This window comes from Lingula anatina, chromosome 1 (genome assembly GCF_051362555.1).
Source record: "Lingula anatina isolate TDL-2025a chromosome 1, LinAna3.0, whole genome shotgun sequence".
Lineage (NCBI taxonomy): Eukaryota > Metazoa > Brachiopoda > Lingulata > Lingulida > Lingulidae > Lingula > Lingula anatina.
Window position 1 is genome coordinate 40,187,616 of NC_141767.1, and position 17,477 is coordinate 40,205,092.

General features: G+C 33.7%; 1 protein-coding gene and 1 long non-coding RNA gene across 4 annotated transcripts in view; both read right to left on the reverse strand.

Annotated features, from left to right (window-relative positions):
• Positions 1 to 17,477, reverse strand: part of LOC106153899 (uncharacterized) — a 41,573-nt gene that overhangs the window by 19,853 nt on the left and 4,243 nt on the right. For all 3 annotated transcript variants that reach the window (XM_013528034.2, XM_013528036.2, XM_086998365.1), the window contains exon 2: positions 12,303 to 12,490. In XM_013528034.2, the coding sequence (XP_013383488.1) occupies positions 12,303 to 12,490 (188 nt within the window). The remainder of the gene's footprint in view (positions 1 to 12,302; positions 12,491 to 17,477) is intronic.
• Positions 7,417 to 12,296, reverse strand: LOC147764348 (uncharacterized). The gene is made up of 2 exons (XR_015331628.1): positions 11,204 to 12,296; positions 7,417 to 10,745 (listed from the first exon to the last, which is right to left on the reverse strand). It is a non-coding gene; the product is annotated as an uncharacterized LOC147764348 (long non-coding RNA).

The following is a 17,477-nucleotide window of genomic DNA, read 5'->3' on the forward strand; positions in this document are numbered from 1 at the left end:
GCTATTCTCTTGGATTCTTCATTTACCAGTGAACAAGAGGAGAGTGGAAATGGTAAAGCTTCATCAAGTATTGATCAGTCCCACCACCTGCCTCTCCTCAATGCCTTCCCTTTCACTTCAATTGCTCTCAAGTGAGCTGCTCTCCAACACACACTGTATCAAAGGTACTTATGTTCCAGCTCATTGCCTTTCGATATTATATTGAGAAAAACTGTTTTCTCAGATAAAGAACTCCCTGAGCTCTCAAGAACTTGCTACTGAGTTTATATGGAAATAAAAGAAATAAGAAAGATCAAGGAGTGATTGGAAATGAAAAATGCTTCAACCGAGAAAAGTTGTTTGCCCCCCTAAAATACTACACTTGATTAGATACTCCTTGAACAATTATAATTTGAGAGTTTTTGAGAATTTTTAAAAAATCTGCTAGGGAATTTGCTGAAAAGGCAATGCAAGTTTCAAAATAAAATTCATACTTATACAGGTATTGAAGACAGATAAAACCTCACTCTTCCAATCTTTTGCCTTGCAGGTAAGTATCTGATTGGTCAAGATGTAGCAGTGCAGTAATCCATCAACCTGGTTACTATAGCGATGGCAATAGTATGTCAACTTTGCATAACCACCACAGTACTTAGGGGTCAGAGCCACTGTACATAATTTATTCAAATATAAAAGACCAAACAGATACTCAAGTTGGAAGCTTTTTGGGCAAATTATAAGAAAGTGCCTTTAAGAAATGATACTTGGTCAAAAATAATACCAAGTAAAAGAAAGTTTGTTTTTATCAGTGTTTTAAATAATGGATCACACCAACCCCCTGTGAACTGAACAACCCCTATCTTCAAAAATATAACTTTCATTGTGGCAATCTTCCAAAGTTTGCCTCATATTCACCTTCTGAAGAAAAAAAATAATCCTAATTGCTTTGGCAGCAGGCATCCTGGCTTGTATTGCACAGGCTGGCAATTCCTGAATTATTGATGACGGTGTGATTACAACTTGATTACACAGTAGAGAAATTGCCATTAGAAGAGGTGCTATATGCCTGCTTCATTGAAAAACCCAGCCCCTGATGAGTCCCTGTTTGAGTGGAATAATCACCACAGTCTGTAGGGGTATACTCAAAGCTTCCTGTCTACTAGAACTGTCCCATAAGAATCTAAACAGAGCCAATACTCTACTATATGCAGGCTACTTTGCTCAGATAAGGAAAAACTAATACACACAGGGAACATAAATCATACATATAGGAGGTGACTTCGAACATAATTATGACAATAAAATTGTAATCAGAAATACAATAGTTTACAGAGATGTGTTAAGAGTGTGAGAGTAAGACAGGGGGGAACCATGTTTTTCTTTTGCAGGAAAGAGACATTGAATTAACTTATCTAATCTAAGATATTTCCAAAACAAGTGACATTTGATGTAAAAAAATTAAATTCCCTTCCACTAGTGGAAATGCACTGAATTCAAAGAATCTGTAATTACCAAAAATATACCAGTCTGATTACTATTTATTTGCTTATTAACCTTAATGAGATTTTCATGTGTTGCATCAATTGATTTTTAAAAGTCATATAATTCAGCTCCTACAGCTCACATTATATACCGGAAACAATTAAATTGCCATTAAAAAAATTTAATTTGTCAAATAAGACCATACTCAATTCAACAAAAAAGAAAAAAAAACTTGTTATTTAGAAATATATGCACATCTATAAAAAGCATGAGGGATACGAGTGCTGAATTCACACCTCTTCAGCTAAAACCCCTTTTCCTTCAGGAAACATATGACAAGACAAGCCAGACTGTTTGGCATAAGAAAAGATATAACATTTTTTTCCAGATTTTATTTTCATATTTTGTACATCTGCAAGAGCAGATGACAATGTGTTATATAAAAAAAAAACATAAGAAATAACACGAAAAATAAATTGAATAAAATAATCAAAGTGAGTGGGAGATAATACATGCTTTTCTGTAATGTAAGGCAACTTGTACCTAAGCTTAGAACTGCCACGCAGTCGTTTAGCACCAGCTGTTACAGTGACCGAAAAATACCAGATAGGGTTATCGAGTTCACCACGTTTTAAAATTCAGAACAATGAAGTACAGCACTAAGATTTTGTAATTTCAAAGGATGCACTGATTGGTCAGGTCACCATAGACATAACTGTCATGTTTGGGACAAGACAAGCTGTTCAGATACATGTACCCACACTCTCCGTCTGCAGCCAGATCAAAGACAAAGGCAATGTTTTTAATTAAATAATAATAAAAAAAATGATACATTAAAAATATCAACGCATCAAAATTTAGCCAGAAATCAATATCCTGTGTAAAGGGATTACAAGACTGCCACCAAAGTTTTTCATATTCATCTCTGTAACATGGCACAATGCTAGTTTGCCGAAGGGGGCACAAATAAAAATCTGCACAACCGGTGTCAGTGTATGTCATGTTATTGCTGTACTGGTTGAACTGGACTCAATTTTTTGAAGTGCCGGCTTTAACCCTGTACATGTATAATACAAACCTGAACTCTCAACCTAGGTTTTACACGCAATACATAATTCCCAAATATTAAACAAGATTGAGATGTTGTGCAATTAATTAAACACAGGAGACTATTTCATAACAAAGAATAGCTTTAAGGGAGAACTCCTGATGTTCTTTGACATAAGACAACAACTTGCAGTGTAACCTCATCAAGCAGTCTTCCTTTGTATCTAGGCAACCAGCAAATTTGCGGTTTTTAGAAAGGCAGCAGCCAAGATAAAACTTCTGTTTTTTTTCTCTCCCAGTATCTTTAATCTATAATGTTTAAAATATTCAATTAAAATATGAAAAATAAAAAGAATCCAAATAAAAGTTTAATTAAAGAAAGAAAAAAGAGCAATCCTATATAAGGAGCATTATTTCCTGGCAGGAAAACTAATTGAAGTACCTCACAAAACAATTTATCCTTTGGGGGAGACAGAGAGGGAGGAGGGGGTGATGGAGAGCATTAAAAATTTTAAAGACAATCCATCCAGTTCATCTTCTCTAAACAAATCAACAAGACTTTTTGCCAATCCAGAACTTCTGTACCACCTACTTGAAGTTTTATCTTTATCGGAACTGACACTTGATGCCTCTGAATGGGAAGCAGAAATTGAGCAGTTAATCAAGTTACCAACAAACCCCTATTAGCCTTGATGTTATCAGAGCCACTGCCTCTCTAATAAAGCTGGAAGTAGCTCCTGGTGGCTATTGGCAGCTGTGGCCAAAATACAGGTAAGTGGAGTTGATGGCATGTACCAGTACATGTTTACAAGTTTAGGGCAGTATATGTTCAGAAATAAGAAAAGTTGATAAAAAGAGAAGTAACCAAATATGGAGTAGGGTCATGATTTAAATGCCCGCCCAGAAAACCCTCTAAAACAATCCCAATAATAAAAATATTACTTTCAGACATTTTTTCAGGCTTTATTTGGTTATTTAAAATTTACGTTTTAACTTTAATCATTTGTTTAAATATGTATTTGAAACATTTGGGTTTACTTTTTTTAGATTGTCAACATTTATGTTCAAAAACTAGATATTCCTAATATGTGACATAGTTTAAAAATCTGTATTTTTTCATACAAGTAGATACATCAATGGAAAAAAATTGACACAATCTTGATATTTCAACTTCTTTACAAATTAGTTTAATAAAGAATGGGAGTATGTACATTTTTTCAAACTCTGACAATGTGAATGTAATTAATATAAATGGGCTTTCCAAAAGGCATAAAACATATTTGGCATTAGTAAATCAATCAACTTGACTTGGTCTAGTGACTTGCACCTTTTGCTGATAGTTTTCAGACATGACATCCCTTTGAAGTGACACAATTCCAAATTGTTGAAAACACATTAAGATCTGATAGAGCAAAACAATGTTCAAACATTACAGCAAGTCACTGCTTGACTGAAATATGGGAATGAAATCTATCTGAAGGGAAAATAATTAAGCCTTTTTTCTTATGTTTTTTAATCATGAAATTTCAGCAACAAAACTGAAAAAAAAATTTTTAAGAAGCTATTCCTTTGTCAGTTATCTATGGATGAAAGGTGTTACTGAATATATTCAAGACAAGTAACACATTGTTAAAGTAAAAAGTGCTGATCATGAATATTTGTCAAAGTAGCTCTGTAAGATTAATATACCCCAGTATATTACCATGCCAACAGGCAGAGGAGGGGGAGGAATAGAAAGAACCTCCCTTTTGGCCATAAAAGTACACTCTTAATAATATGTGATTAGATTCCATGCCACTTCACAAGTTGGGTCAATTAAAGGGATGAAAAGAGCAACTTTTCAGAAAAAGAACCTCCGTTTTAAAATATATGACTCCAGTCCTGTATTACAGATTATTTGGCTGAGCAATCATTTGCAACTGATAACAATTTACTGAATTATTTAAGTCCCATATGTAAATCAGCCACTCTATATATTTTTCAGTTTGTCACAAACAAACAAAAAAATTACAGACAGTTGAAAGATTTTGAAGATTTATTGAAGAAAATTTACAAACTTGGTTAAGTTACAAATACTATGGTCTTTGCATTAAAATGGTCTCTCCCAATATTTGGTTATTAACAATAACTGCAAAAAGGATGCTTAAATCCTATTTTATTTAAACAAAAAATATTAAATGCTCTTAAGGGAACACTAAGTTTCTTTTTTTCTTCATCACAACTACTTTATCTTTATTTTTTTATTAATGCTATATTGTAAAATAAGTATACCTGGAGGGGTCTCTTTAATTTAGCATTCAACCAAGTAATGTTTTGGTAAATGTCTCAATATAAAATTCCCTGTAACAGTTTTCTTAAATACGTAAATAAATGAAAAAAACTTATCTGAATGATGTTTAAATAGAAAGTTCATTTTAATAACCTAAAATGGCTTTTAAACTTCTAAAATCTTAAAATGTAAAGGTATGCTGCAAAAAGTTTCAAATTTATTCAAAATCTTAAAAAAACATATGTAACGAAAAAAAAATCTAGAAAATTAATCCACAAAAATCAAAATTAATTTTATTTACTTTTTAATAAACACCTTTTTAAGAAAAACATTTCAATTCACCAAAATCTCTGCATGGCTACAGGGTTCAAGCTTGAAAACGACAACATACGAAATGGTTCTTTAACATGAAAAACAATTTGTATCAAAGACCACCGCATTCTGTGCAACAACTCATAAACCCACTATTTTCACTGAAACCAGTGTATATTGTACAACAGCATATAAAAGAAAATTGCTCACATGCACAACACAGAAATTGGGCAAAAAAAATGGATTTGGCAATTTACAATTAACTACTTAAATTGGCCCAAAACACTAAATTATCCTACTTAAAATTCACTTCACATTGAATTACATGTAAGAACAAGTGGAAAACAGCTGACTGTTCTTGCTCAGTCCTTAAATACTTTTCTGAACAATAAAATAACTCTCTTGGCCTGTCATTTCAGAGAGAAACAAATGGAATCTCAGGCGTATTCTGAACCTAATACTAAATTATCAACCATGAATAAGCTATTTCTCAGCCACTCAACATATGACATGAAAAGGGTGTAGCCATTAGTGCAGAAAAGACCGATAATGGCTTTCTACTTTCTCTGATTCAAAAAAAATATTCTTCCAGACGTATCAATCAGGTGGACTTTATCAGGGACATTTCATCTCGGCAGGTATTTTCAGTAAACTACTTAATATACAAGTCAGGAGTGATGGTTCCCAGCATGTCAAAGTTTGTATGTACAGACAGTTTGTCCCTGTACATTAACATTGCATAGAAGTTATTATCATTATTCAAAATATGAACACAAGGAAAAAAGGATATTTTGAGGTTTTACAAAATGATGAAATTCAACTGACAAATTCTGCATCACATTTCCGAAGAAATGAGAAATTAAATTACATAAACAGGGAAATGGAAAATATTTTGCACATGGCACCAGAATTACATTTTTAAAATTTATTTCAGTCATGAAATAAAATGATAACAAATGTTTGTAATGTTAAAAAAAATTTTTAGGTGTGAAATAAAACCAATCTAATTTGCACACGTAACTTGTGACAAGATTATAAAATATAATAAATGTTGGCATTACATTTATTCATATAAATATATCATATCCTATCCTCGCTCTTTTTTTTCTTGTCAACGGGCATCCATCAAAGGGTGTCTACTGACGACGCAGTATTTAAAAAATGTACCTCATGACCTTGAAGTTACGGATTTATATTCCTGCACATCTTACCTGGAGAGTTTGAACTTGTTCCCTGTTTGTACTCAGCTGTTCGCACAGGAAGCTATCTTCTTAATGGCAAGATGCATGCAAAGTGTACTAAGAGCTGCATTGTTTTCAACCAGGCAGTTAGTAGTGAGTCTGGAGCAAACATTTGATGTAACTGAGCATGGTTGTCATATTTAGGCAAAGGAAAAAATGGCTGCCGCGCTACTTAACTTGGAAGCCTTTGCCCCACGTGGCAAATTTCGCCATCTCGCACATGTCTTAACATATAGAACATGGTTCCAACTGTCCTATGAGATACTAAAGTGGTCGAAACTCTTAGAAAAAGTTATTCCCTTGAGTACATCTCCCTGCTTCTTGTCCGTGTATAGATATGTAACTGAATCTTCATTCCGTCTGCTATAACAGAACTTCAAACAAGCCATAGACAACAAAACAATGCTGCAGTGAGCTGAAGCGGGTGAAAATAAATATGAGAAAAAATGTCGAGCTTTAAATAAGTCTTGTTCTGATCAAGCTTTGTGTTGCATGCAACATGCGAGCTAGTTGTAAATACCTGACGACTAAGATGTATTGAGACACACAACCAACACACGAATCTATGGCATCTCCCCCTAGATTCAACATGAACTCAAAGGATAATTAAGCAACTTAACAAAAAGACCTTTGCATGTTTTTGTCACTTGCATGCAGTGAAAATGGGGCTTTCATCCGTTGCTCAGTGCGTGCTATGTGTTACACAGGTAGCTAACACTATAGGAAATGAAATTTGAAAATAAATCAAAGTCACACTTTAAGTAAATTTTGGCTGTCAATTATTGCCTTAGGGCAAATAAACAGTTGTACTCTCTATATAAGGCTTATAAATGATACAATATCATGCTCATGTGGCTTTAAACGGTAGTATGTCTTTTAAGCTTCATTTAATGAACATATTGAAGCAACCCTGGCACAACTGAGCGCATCCCATAACAATATCAAAGACGCATGGAGGGAGCGGGGTGAGGAGTATACAGACACCATTTCTCAAATATTATCCATGCTGCTTTTTCTGCCTCATTCTATCTTGCTATTTTGTTAAGTCATAAAATAAGCAGTTTCATACAAAGCTCACTCAAACCATGCTGCTATAACTTTTATTATCCACATTTTTTATCAGGTCAACTCTAATAATTAAAGAGAGACAAAATCAAAGATCAAATACATGAAATATGTATAGGTATCCCTTGAACCTTCAGACATAGGGTACTTTGAATTCAATGGATAAGCGTTTAAGAAACACTTAACATAAAATTACCTGCTAGCAGTCCATCAGTTCACATAATTAAAGGTGAACATCATTACAATCAAAACAATGATGAATTATTTAATATGTCTTCCAGTGAACATTACCAATCCAGACTGTATTAACAATGACCAAAAAAGAAAAGTCTTTGTTTTACAAGGTCCACTTTAGGAAAATTAATATCCACCATTACGAAAAAAAATTTAATCATTAATTCAAAAATATATTTTTGTGATGCTGTCATTATTTCTGTCTGCATATATCAAACATTTCGGCAGATTTCTACCATCTTTGGAGCTAGTACACAATTACACCACATGCCAATATAAAGGCAGAAAAGTATCTTTCATTATTTTATTGCAAACTTTCTAATGAGTACGCCTGACTCTAGGGTTTAGTATCTAACTGGCACTAGTATTTAATTAATCAAGTTCCAAGAATTTGATAATTAATTGATGTGCACTATAGATTACATTAGACAAAAGTTAATAACCTTCATGAGGATTGAAACAACCTTGGGAAATATTAAATAATCAGCCAGTAATAAGATATTGATGACCCAAAAATTGGCTGTGCATAGTTAATAATTGGCATCCCTGAACAGAATATCACAGCATCCATATTTAAACATAAAAGTGGGGGCATTTAGTAAAATGCAAGTCAAACAGAGCTGTGTGATGAACAATAGGTATAGTTCTTAAATTGACCCAAATGCTTTTCATGTCAGCATAGTATGAAGAAAGCGAATTTTTAAATTCAGTTTAAATTAATTTCAAAGATAATGCTGCACCCAAAGATATGGGGAGAGACAATTAACTTGGGTTGTCGTACCACATTCAAGCAAAAATAAAAGCCACAAATCAATAGTTTAAGTTATGTGACGTCATGGACAAAGCTAGTTTGAAGGTCTGCCATTGTCCCTGGTACAAGTAGGTATGGGAAGATGTAATTGTTTCAGATTAAAGTCTGATTACCACAAACAATGCCCCACATACAGGCTAATAACCACATTGGGATATATATCAAGTTTTAAAAAACAACATCAACAAAAGGTCACATTCCTTCCTTCTTTTGCCTTTAATATGTTATTTTTGCTTTCACATTATTCTAAATTACCCCTTGTTTTTTAATGCCAGACAATCTTTCTATTCTAAACTCTAGACAAAGCCACAATGCAGAAGAAAAGATTACCTTGGCACAGGGCTCGTGTAATGTTTACAGAATCACTTTCTGCCGAGCCTTAATAATGTGCACAAGTGAGTATTATATTGTAAGTGGGTTAAGGTGCCTTATCACAGCTTCATCAAGACTCCATTGCTTTTCTATTATCCCTTTTTTTTCTTTATATTCCAACTTGAAATACATGTTTTTTTCTATAAGACTGTAGGGTAATTTTCACTAATGTGTCTGAGTCTTTAACTGTATATATGTTTTAAAAGGGATTTTATTAAATGGATTTATTCACATGAAACAAGTCAGTATTTCATGATGAAATTGAGGGGGATAAATTACTTATTTCAGTTTGGAATACAGAAAAAAATGCCACTGGCAATTTTGTTGCAGAAAAGGTACTAAATATAGTTGACAGATTTCAAATTGAAAAGATAGGGCCTAGAAAATCATACATACATATGCACTAGAACTATCATGTTTGCTGACAGCCACCAAGATTCAAAATCTAATGGAATAAAAAATTATTCAGATACCACTATAAGATTCAGTGGGGAATATTGGTATATTTTTGTAAACTTTGTTGCAAAAATTTGTTAACCAAACTATTCAAAAATACACAAAGGGGCCAAATGTGATAATTCCTCAACTAATCCAGTTTTTTCATCTTATTTTGTATCTATACAATATAAGTTTGAATATCTCCCTTTAAATCAATATGATACTCAACATATATGACAGCTAGAGCACCTGTTTACCTTGTAAGAAGACACACTCATTCCATCATTGGATTTTAGATATGCTATATTATTAAGCAGGTGGAAATATCATATTAAAAGGTGAAATGTTGCCACAAAAGAAAATGCACCAAAAGTATGTAAAGAATGAAGTTGCTAAACAAATAATTTGGTGGATAACAAATTTATTGAACAAAGTTGAAAGGAAGATGCAGGTGAAGGTAGAACGATCAATCTAGATTTAATTAACTTTGTTCTACATGACACAGGGCATGTTTCCATAAGAACCATTCATTTCAATTTGATTTTTAAATCTATTTCCAACATTCACATCCTGAAGACTCATCACCGGCAATCTATAGGATGACGTAAAAAGTAGTTATTAAAATACTAAGGTGACTTTTATTGTGTTATTATTAATGCACAAGATGTTATTCATTTCTGTATTTTTCATTTTCAACACATGTACATGTATGTGTTCCTTTTTGCTGGTGCTTCATTATCCATTGTAAAACTGCCAAGAAAATTACTTCCACTGATTGCACTTATACAGTGTCAATTTTCCTGGTGTGAAATTTCAGCATTTGTATGCTTTTAATCACTTAAATCTAACATCAGTTGTGATCATTCATACAATACTCTAGTAAGGACAAAAAGGACAGAAAAAATGAACACTGCTTTACAGGAGAAAGTAATAATTTGTTATGACCTCTCTGAGCAAGGAAAAGCTATAATATAAAGCCAAATTTGAGGAAACCCTGAAGATTTTAAAAAGCTGTAAATGCCATTGACAATGAAAATAGTTAAGTTACCATTAAAAAAAGAATTAACTTTCTTTAGACTAGTTATAATTTGAATAAAAAATCGGGCAGCAATTCATCAGCCTGCGGCATAGGGAGTGAGCAGTCTGCTGCACAGGCAACTGAGTGCATTTTTCCTCCGTCAAACTTCAGCTTGGTTATCAAACATGGGCGGGTCATTGCAAATAAAGTCAACAACAACAATGCATACAGATCGTCCAACTACATCATCAACCACCACCATACAGCTGGGCTTATTACTCCAAAGAATGCGTAGCTATTGTGTCGGCAAACTAGGAGACAGTGATAGTCCTTGAAAAACACCTTTGGTAATGGAACGCTACTAATCGTGAGGCGGGAGTCAAGTAGGTGCAGCACCGCTGTAAGGGCCAAGCCCTGAGTGACCAAGAGAGACGTTCCACTTGATGGCATACAAATGCACAGTTTTGTACTGGGAAGCTAAAAGTTCAATTCACAACTTCAGTCCAGATACATTAACACTGTCAGTTCAAATAACACACTCACTAAAATGGTTTAAATTGTTGCCAAATAGTTGGGTGACAGTACATTGTCACTACTTGGGGGCAATGTGACAAACTTCACTTGGGCATTCCAGTGCTTAACGACAAACAGACAGTGCTGTCTTAAGAAAAGGAAATAACATGGCTATTTTTTGCTACCTTCCCAAAGAAAACTTATTCTCAAGAGTCTTTTATACCTTTTTACAAGATTAATATACTAATTCAAGTTGGGTACGTGTACAATGGACTTCTTTTACAATTTAACCTCAAAGATAGTGTGGGTAGCATTATTAATGACTTCCAAACTAAAATGGCAACAATGCACACGTTTAATTTATAAACATTGAGGAAATAAATAAGACTGGTCTGGTCATGGTTTCCTCATCAGCTGTCTACCTGTAACAACTTCCCTGTCTCCATAGGAGGTGGACAAGTAATGATAGTGGAGCAACTGTGGGCTGGTTTACGTCTTGACACTGCAGTTACTCACTCTACATTTTAAAAACAATGATTTAGACTTATTTGAAACAAAATTAGTTTCCTGAAAGTAATTACTGAAAGAGAATGCTACCTTGTCTATTCTAAGTCCAATTATTGTTAGTCTTCCAAAGCTACATTGTACTGTATAATGCATCGCAATTTCTCTGAAGAGAAGCGAGTGCGTGAGGGTGTAAAAACTGATGTGTTGTTGGCTAAATGAGTATGATGTACTTTACTAGGAGTCTCCTAACCTCATTTTATTGCAATAAACTAGCAACCATTTACGTTCTCACTATTATGACCAAAGGAACAGCAGGGGCACGGAAAATGCCTTTAATGTTAAATGGACCAAGACTCGTTGATTCATATTGTAACATTATTACTCCATTCATTCCCACTATACAGCATTTTGTTAAACAATGTGTAATTTCCTGTGCACAATGCAGATTTGCAGTGGAAGAATTCTGGGCACAAACAATTGAGGGCGACTGCGCTCAGCATTTGCACTTGTCAGATGCTGTGACACTTCCTTGGCATACATCACATTGAGGCTTGAGAACAAAGCCCGAGGAAGTGCCCAGTTCAGCGGTGGTCTGAATACAACTTCCCATAATGGAGGGCCATAATGACTATATCATTAACAAATAACAAGTCTTGATGGGAATGCAATTCACTATTGATATAAACTACATCTCTTGCTATTGATTTAATATTTTCCAACTGTAGAATGGCTGATTAATATTGCACTAGAAAGTAAAATGGACCCGACTTGAGAGGTTGCTTGAGATAGCAAGAGGGAAAGGAGGAAAAAATAGGGAAAGGTTAACATGTACTCAGGAGAAGCTTTCTTTTACCTTTAAGTTAGAATATTTTAAAAGTGATTGGTGTTTTTGTTTTGTTTTGTTTTGTTACTAGACAAGAAATTCAAAGATAATCAAAGTTAGACCAGTCTTCTTTCAAAATCACTTCTCCTCAGCACATTTTTCTCAGTTATCAACACCAGTAAGTTTTTTACCTTGAAAGTAGCTCTTGGTACGCAGGTAACTGACGCTGAGTCGAAGGATGGACAGTTTATCTAACTTGGAGATGACACTTTGTTCAAACGGTAGTAGGCTGGCCAGGTGGTCCAATTCTGCATTGAGACGCTCTCGGTGACGCTTGCTAGGGTTGCTCTTCGGTGGGTCTTTCATTGGAACTTTAACACTGAAATTTGAAAAAAATTCAATAACATTATGCCATCCAGTCATATATTAGCATTGCACTCAAAATCATAATGTTGCGCTCACAAATACTTATCAATATTATAAAAAGCACTTGGTTTCTCACAGTATATTCATACATAAAGATTTTTTCGACAGATGTTTATACCTGTACATTCTATTATTTTCCCTTGCTGAAATTAAAAAATTTCCCCATTTTGATAATAAATGCAACTAAAAAAAGCAAAGTCTTGTTCCGAATAATTTATATCTGGAGGTGCAGGTAATCTGTTAAAATCTTAAGAAAATTCCATGATTTTTCTATTCATATGCACCTTCAGAAATTAAATAAAGATCCCCTCACACAGAAGCATCCCTATAATGATAGATGACTCTGAACTGATTGCCATAGTGATCAACAGTGATATCCGTTCTTCAAATAATACACATCATCTTGCACTTTTTGCCTCTGTCAGATTGAAAATTTAATAATACTACATCTTAGCAATAACAAAATGGAACTGCACCAAGAAGTCCGACCTGATCTTCTACCTGTCTGGTGCACAATCTGTTATGTATAGAGAGCGATCATTCTCAGAGCAAACATAGATGAAATCCAATGACGGATGGAATAGCACTGAGAGACTGCTTCTACCAGGACAAGAACAAATAAGGACACTTCAAGCAGTCATTCTGTCTCCGTACTTCTGTCAAATGACAGTGTTCCAGTAAGAAACAAACACTGAAGAGAAAAACCTGTTTGTGTACCGTTTTCCCCATGTTCGCCTCTCATTCTTTTGAGGAAAATGGAAATATACATGTGAAGAAAAAGAAATGTCATGACATGCAGGAAAAAAAATGTCATGACCTGTTTTGTGGGTTTTGAAATTTTTGTTTCCTCAAACAGAGTACAATGAAAATAACTTATCTGTCTGGTCCTTGCATTCTTTAAAAGAAAATAATTGCCTTGTCTTTCACTTCAAAGTCCACTTAAATGACAGAAAATAGCTTCTCCTTTAACCAAAAAAAGCTGAACAAACTTACATTATCTGGCCAGACGGAAGCCAAAACTAGCTAAATAATGCAAAAATTCTGCATTGGTGAGCCCTTCCTTACATGTGCCATGCCAAAATGACACCGATTTCTGCTGAAGACTTTCTCCTGCAGCTGATTGCTTTGATGCTCTGAAGTTAATAAGTCATTCCACTTTCCAATTGCAACAGATCAGGGTGGCACCTTTTTCTATCAGCGGGGATTAGCTTGGTGCCTATGTACTTGTTCTTCATCAGAAAGGATGCCGCAATTCTCATTCTCCAAGAATCACAAGGGAAGTCACCAAATAAATAGGTCTGCCCTGGCAGCGCAGCACAGATCAAAGGGTCAGCCCAAAGAGCAAGAGGAGTAATTCTGTTTCATTTACTTTAAACCCCAATAGCTTACCTTTTCTATTTTGTTTCCTTAAATCTAATAAAGTTCTGGGAATGTGTCTCCCATGGTAACTAGGCTAGGTCATTGCGGGCTAAAGAATGTTTTTTAAGAGCAAGACCCTGCATTGAAACAGGTATACCTATGGCTTATGTTCTGACTCTTTGTGTGAATTTTTGTACAACAGTGGTAAGTTACTGCATTCCCATTTTATTGGAGTATTTCCTTCAATACTTAAAACTTCAAGAAAAGTCAACGCTTTTGAGAGCTACTTTGTATTACTTATAGACGAGCTGTCTATTAGTGCTTTTATGCATACAAAGTTATTCCCCCCAAAAATTATGAATCCATTTGAAGATTACTAGGTAAAACATTTACATGTCAAATAAAAGACTAACTTTTATGTTCAAGATAACTAAATTACCTTTCACAGTATTTATTATGGACAAAATCCTTTGACCTTCTACATGATGTATTTCAAGATGAAAATTATCTACAGAAAAAAAATCATCTAAGATGAAAAGACACTTCTGCTACTAAAACCTACATGTTAATCATACAGTACCACTCAAAGAAACAAGTCTTCTCAGTACATCATGCATTTTAGGTCTGGATTACCACAATTACATACAGATGATAAAATACTTTGACATAAAACGTAAAAATCAGTTTCATAATGACGTTAGACTTTCTTGACAGATCAGTCACATACACTGAATTGAAAAGACAATACACAGAGATGGAGAAGTGTGCATGCTTTTTTCCCTAAAATATGTATGGCATGTTCACAAAATAGCTGACAATTATCATGTCTAATTAAGTAAATGGAATCTCAAAAAAGGAGTATTTAAAAATCTGGGCTTATTTAAATTGTATGACTGGGAAGTTTGCACTAAGTAATGAGCCTCTGGACATTTACTTACAAATATTTACTTATTAGCAATTAATGATAATAAATATTAATATTTTAAAATTCCTTATACATATTTCATGTCATTAAAATAAAAAGAATAAACATCTGAAACTTTACCCTCAGTTCCTCCAGTTATTGATTTTTACAACTGGATAAATAATGCCAAGTTGCTAATCTTGCTTCCTTATTTCCCAAGGGCATTAAAAACACTAACAATTTCTTCTTCTGATTTATTTTGCCTTCCCTTTTTATAATGTCTGCTTATGATGTCACATAAAAAATTCTTGGTTACCCTATCTTTTCATCTGTGACCAACTGACTTATTTTCAATTTAGGATAAAAGATTGTGAAAAGATTTGGTGTAATTCTCTTAAGTGGCATACATTAGCCATCAAAACTTAATGATTTCCCTCAGTTGTTATTTGTCTAATACTACATAAAATATTATGTTGCACAGTGCTTTTTTAACTCAGGGATACAAATGAGTCACAAAAACTAAAACACTACCTGTCTAGGTCATTCAAAGCCAAAAATTACCTCATTTTAGGTACATTTTAGGGGTGGAAAATCAGTCAACTATTGTGCACAACCACTTGTAAATTATTTTAGAATGAAATCATCATCAGCTGAGGGAAGACAAAATCTTTAAAAAATATTTGAAAACTGTTCCCACAATGTTACCTTCTTTAACTTCTTACTTAAAAACCTTAACTTCATTATTTTAACATTGCAAATGTCTTAACAATATAAAGAAGAAAAAAAAACTAAATACTTAGCTCCATTAGTTTTGCTATAGCAAAGAAAAAAATCAATCACCATATTTCTAAGTATTTTTTGCGCCTTTTGAGAATACATAAAACATTTTTTAACCTTTGAGAATAAACAAAACATTTTAAAGGTGAAGTAATTCAAGCTTGCTTCACTTTTTGAAATATTTTCTAAAATCTACCCGTGCTGGGAATTTAAAGCTGTTAAATGTCTCATTTTTGCTTATGCCAGATTTGAAAAAAAAAAAAAAAATGAACAAAACTCCTCCTACTTAAATTCAAAGCAAAGATACAACAGTGAACTCCTACTGGATAACATTAATATTTGAACCTACCAAGGTTTTGCACTAACCAAATATTTCCAACAAACCACATGTTGTGATGAGGATAATCTTAATTTGACCCATCACTGTCCTGACAGTCTGGACTTGAGATTGGTCAGATAAATTCAAAATAAGCGTGTGCCTCTCTTAATTTTTCTCAGCATGACTTACAGCCCGAGGCAAAACTTAGACACCATATAAAAGTCCTACTTAGTTTTGCATGTCGATGCTATGGTCCTTGCACGCAACTTTGACTTTCCATGACACACTTCAATTACATAAACAACAACGGGTGACGACTTCTGTTCACAGTAAGTTACAAGCTTCCCTTTATGTCTACACAACACAGCATGCAATAAATGTCTTTCAAGAAGAAAAATCTTAAAATATAAATTAATAAATTATAAACAAGATGAAAACAAAAAGTTAACTTCAATAAACTGTAGTACTTTAAAATACTTTCAAGCCCATTATTTTCTTTCTTTACATTTTCACATCTTCATGATTAAATAGAGATCTCCATAAAGCACAGGTTGTGCATCTATGGAACAATGAGCAAGGAATGTATAATTCTAATCTCTCTCTGTAAACTAGCAATTTCATCCATAATAAATAGTGAAAACTGAAATAAGGCAGTAGATTACAAGTAACACAGAAAGAGTTGAAAAACTAGGCACCCTCTCAACTGAGAAGTTGCATAATGATACCATCAAAATTGCAAGTTATTCAGAATTATTTAAAATCCTTTGCAAATCATCTTCAGTTCATTTGAAAAGCGATAAAAAATAAAATTTCATTGTATTGAAAAATCATTATTATGCTTGTATAATAAATTTTTTTGGCAGAACCCACCTTATGCCATGCTAATTATCAGTTTATTCAGTTACTTCAGATGTATATGTTAAAACCAAAAAACAAACGCTTAGGCACGGTCAGCTCACGACTCCTATCTTCCAATTCAGTAACGGTTAACATAAACTGATCCTGGCATAACCGAGCTATTTCGAACAATAAATCATCTTTCTATAACAATTTTTTGTCCAGATCTTTTTGACATAAACTTTAATTAAAAACATCGTAGATTTGTAAACATGTTGCCATAACTATTGGGGAAAGATCTGATATATTAAATCACTACATATACTAAATCTTAAAGACGTTTTCTTTTCACCCTTCCGTCGCCAACATTCTTAACTGTGCACAGACATTTCTGCAAGTGTAATATACTGGTCTCCATTTTGACTGACCTTCATTTTGCTCACAATATCAAACAACCAGGCGCAACAAGCAACGTACATGCAAAAAAATCTGCTGGTATAATTTTTGCTAGAATCTCAGTTGCTGGTTATTAACAATTTAGAATAAACACCCTGTGCAAAGATATTAATATTCAAGATCTTTGGTTCGGTAAAATACCACTAACACAAACCTTTTAAATGACGATTGTTTTCATAAAATCCATTTAGTTTATTTATGCGTTTCTACAAAACTTAGTTTATAGGTAATTAAAAGAAAAAGAAAGGTAAAAGAAAAAAAACTCATCACATTCCAATGCAACTCAAT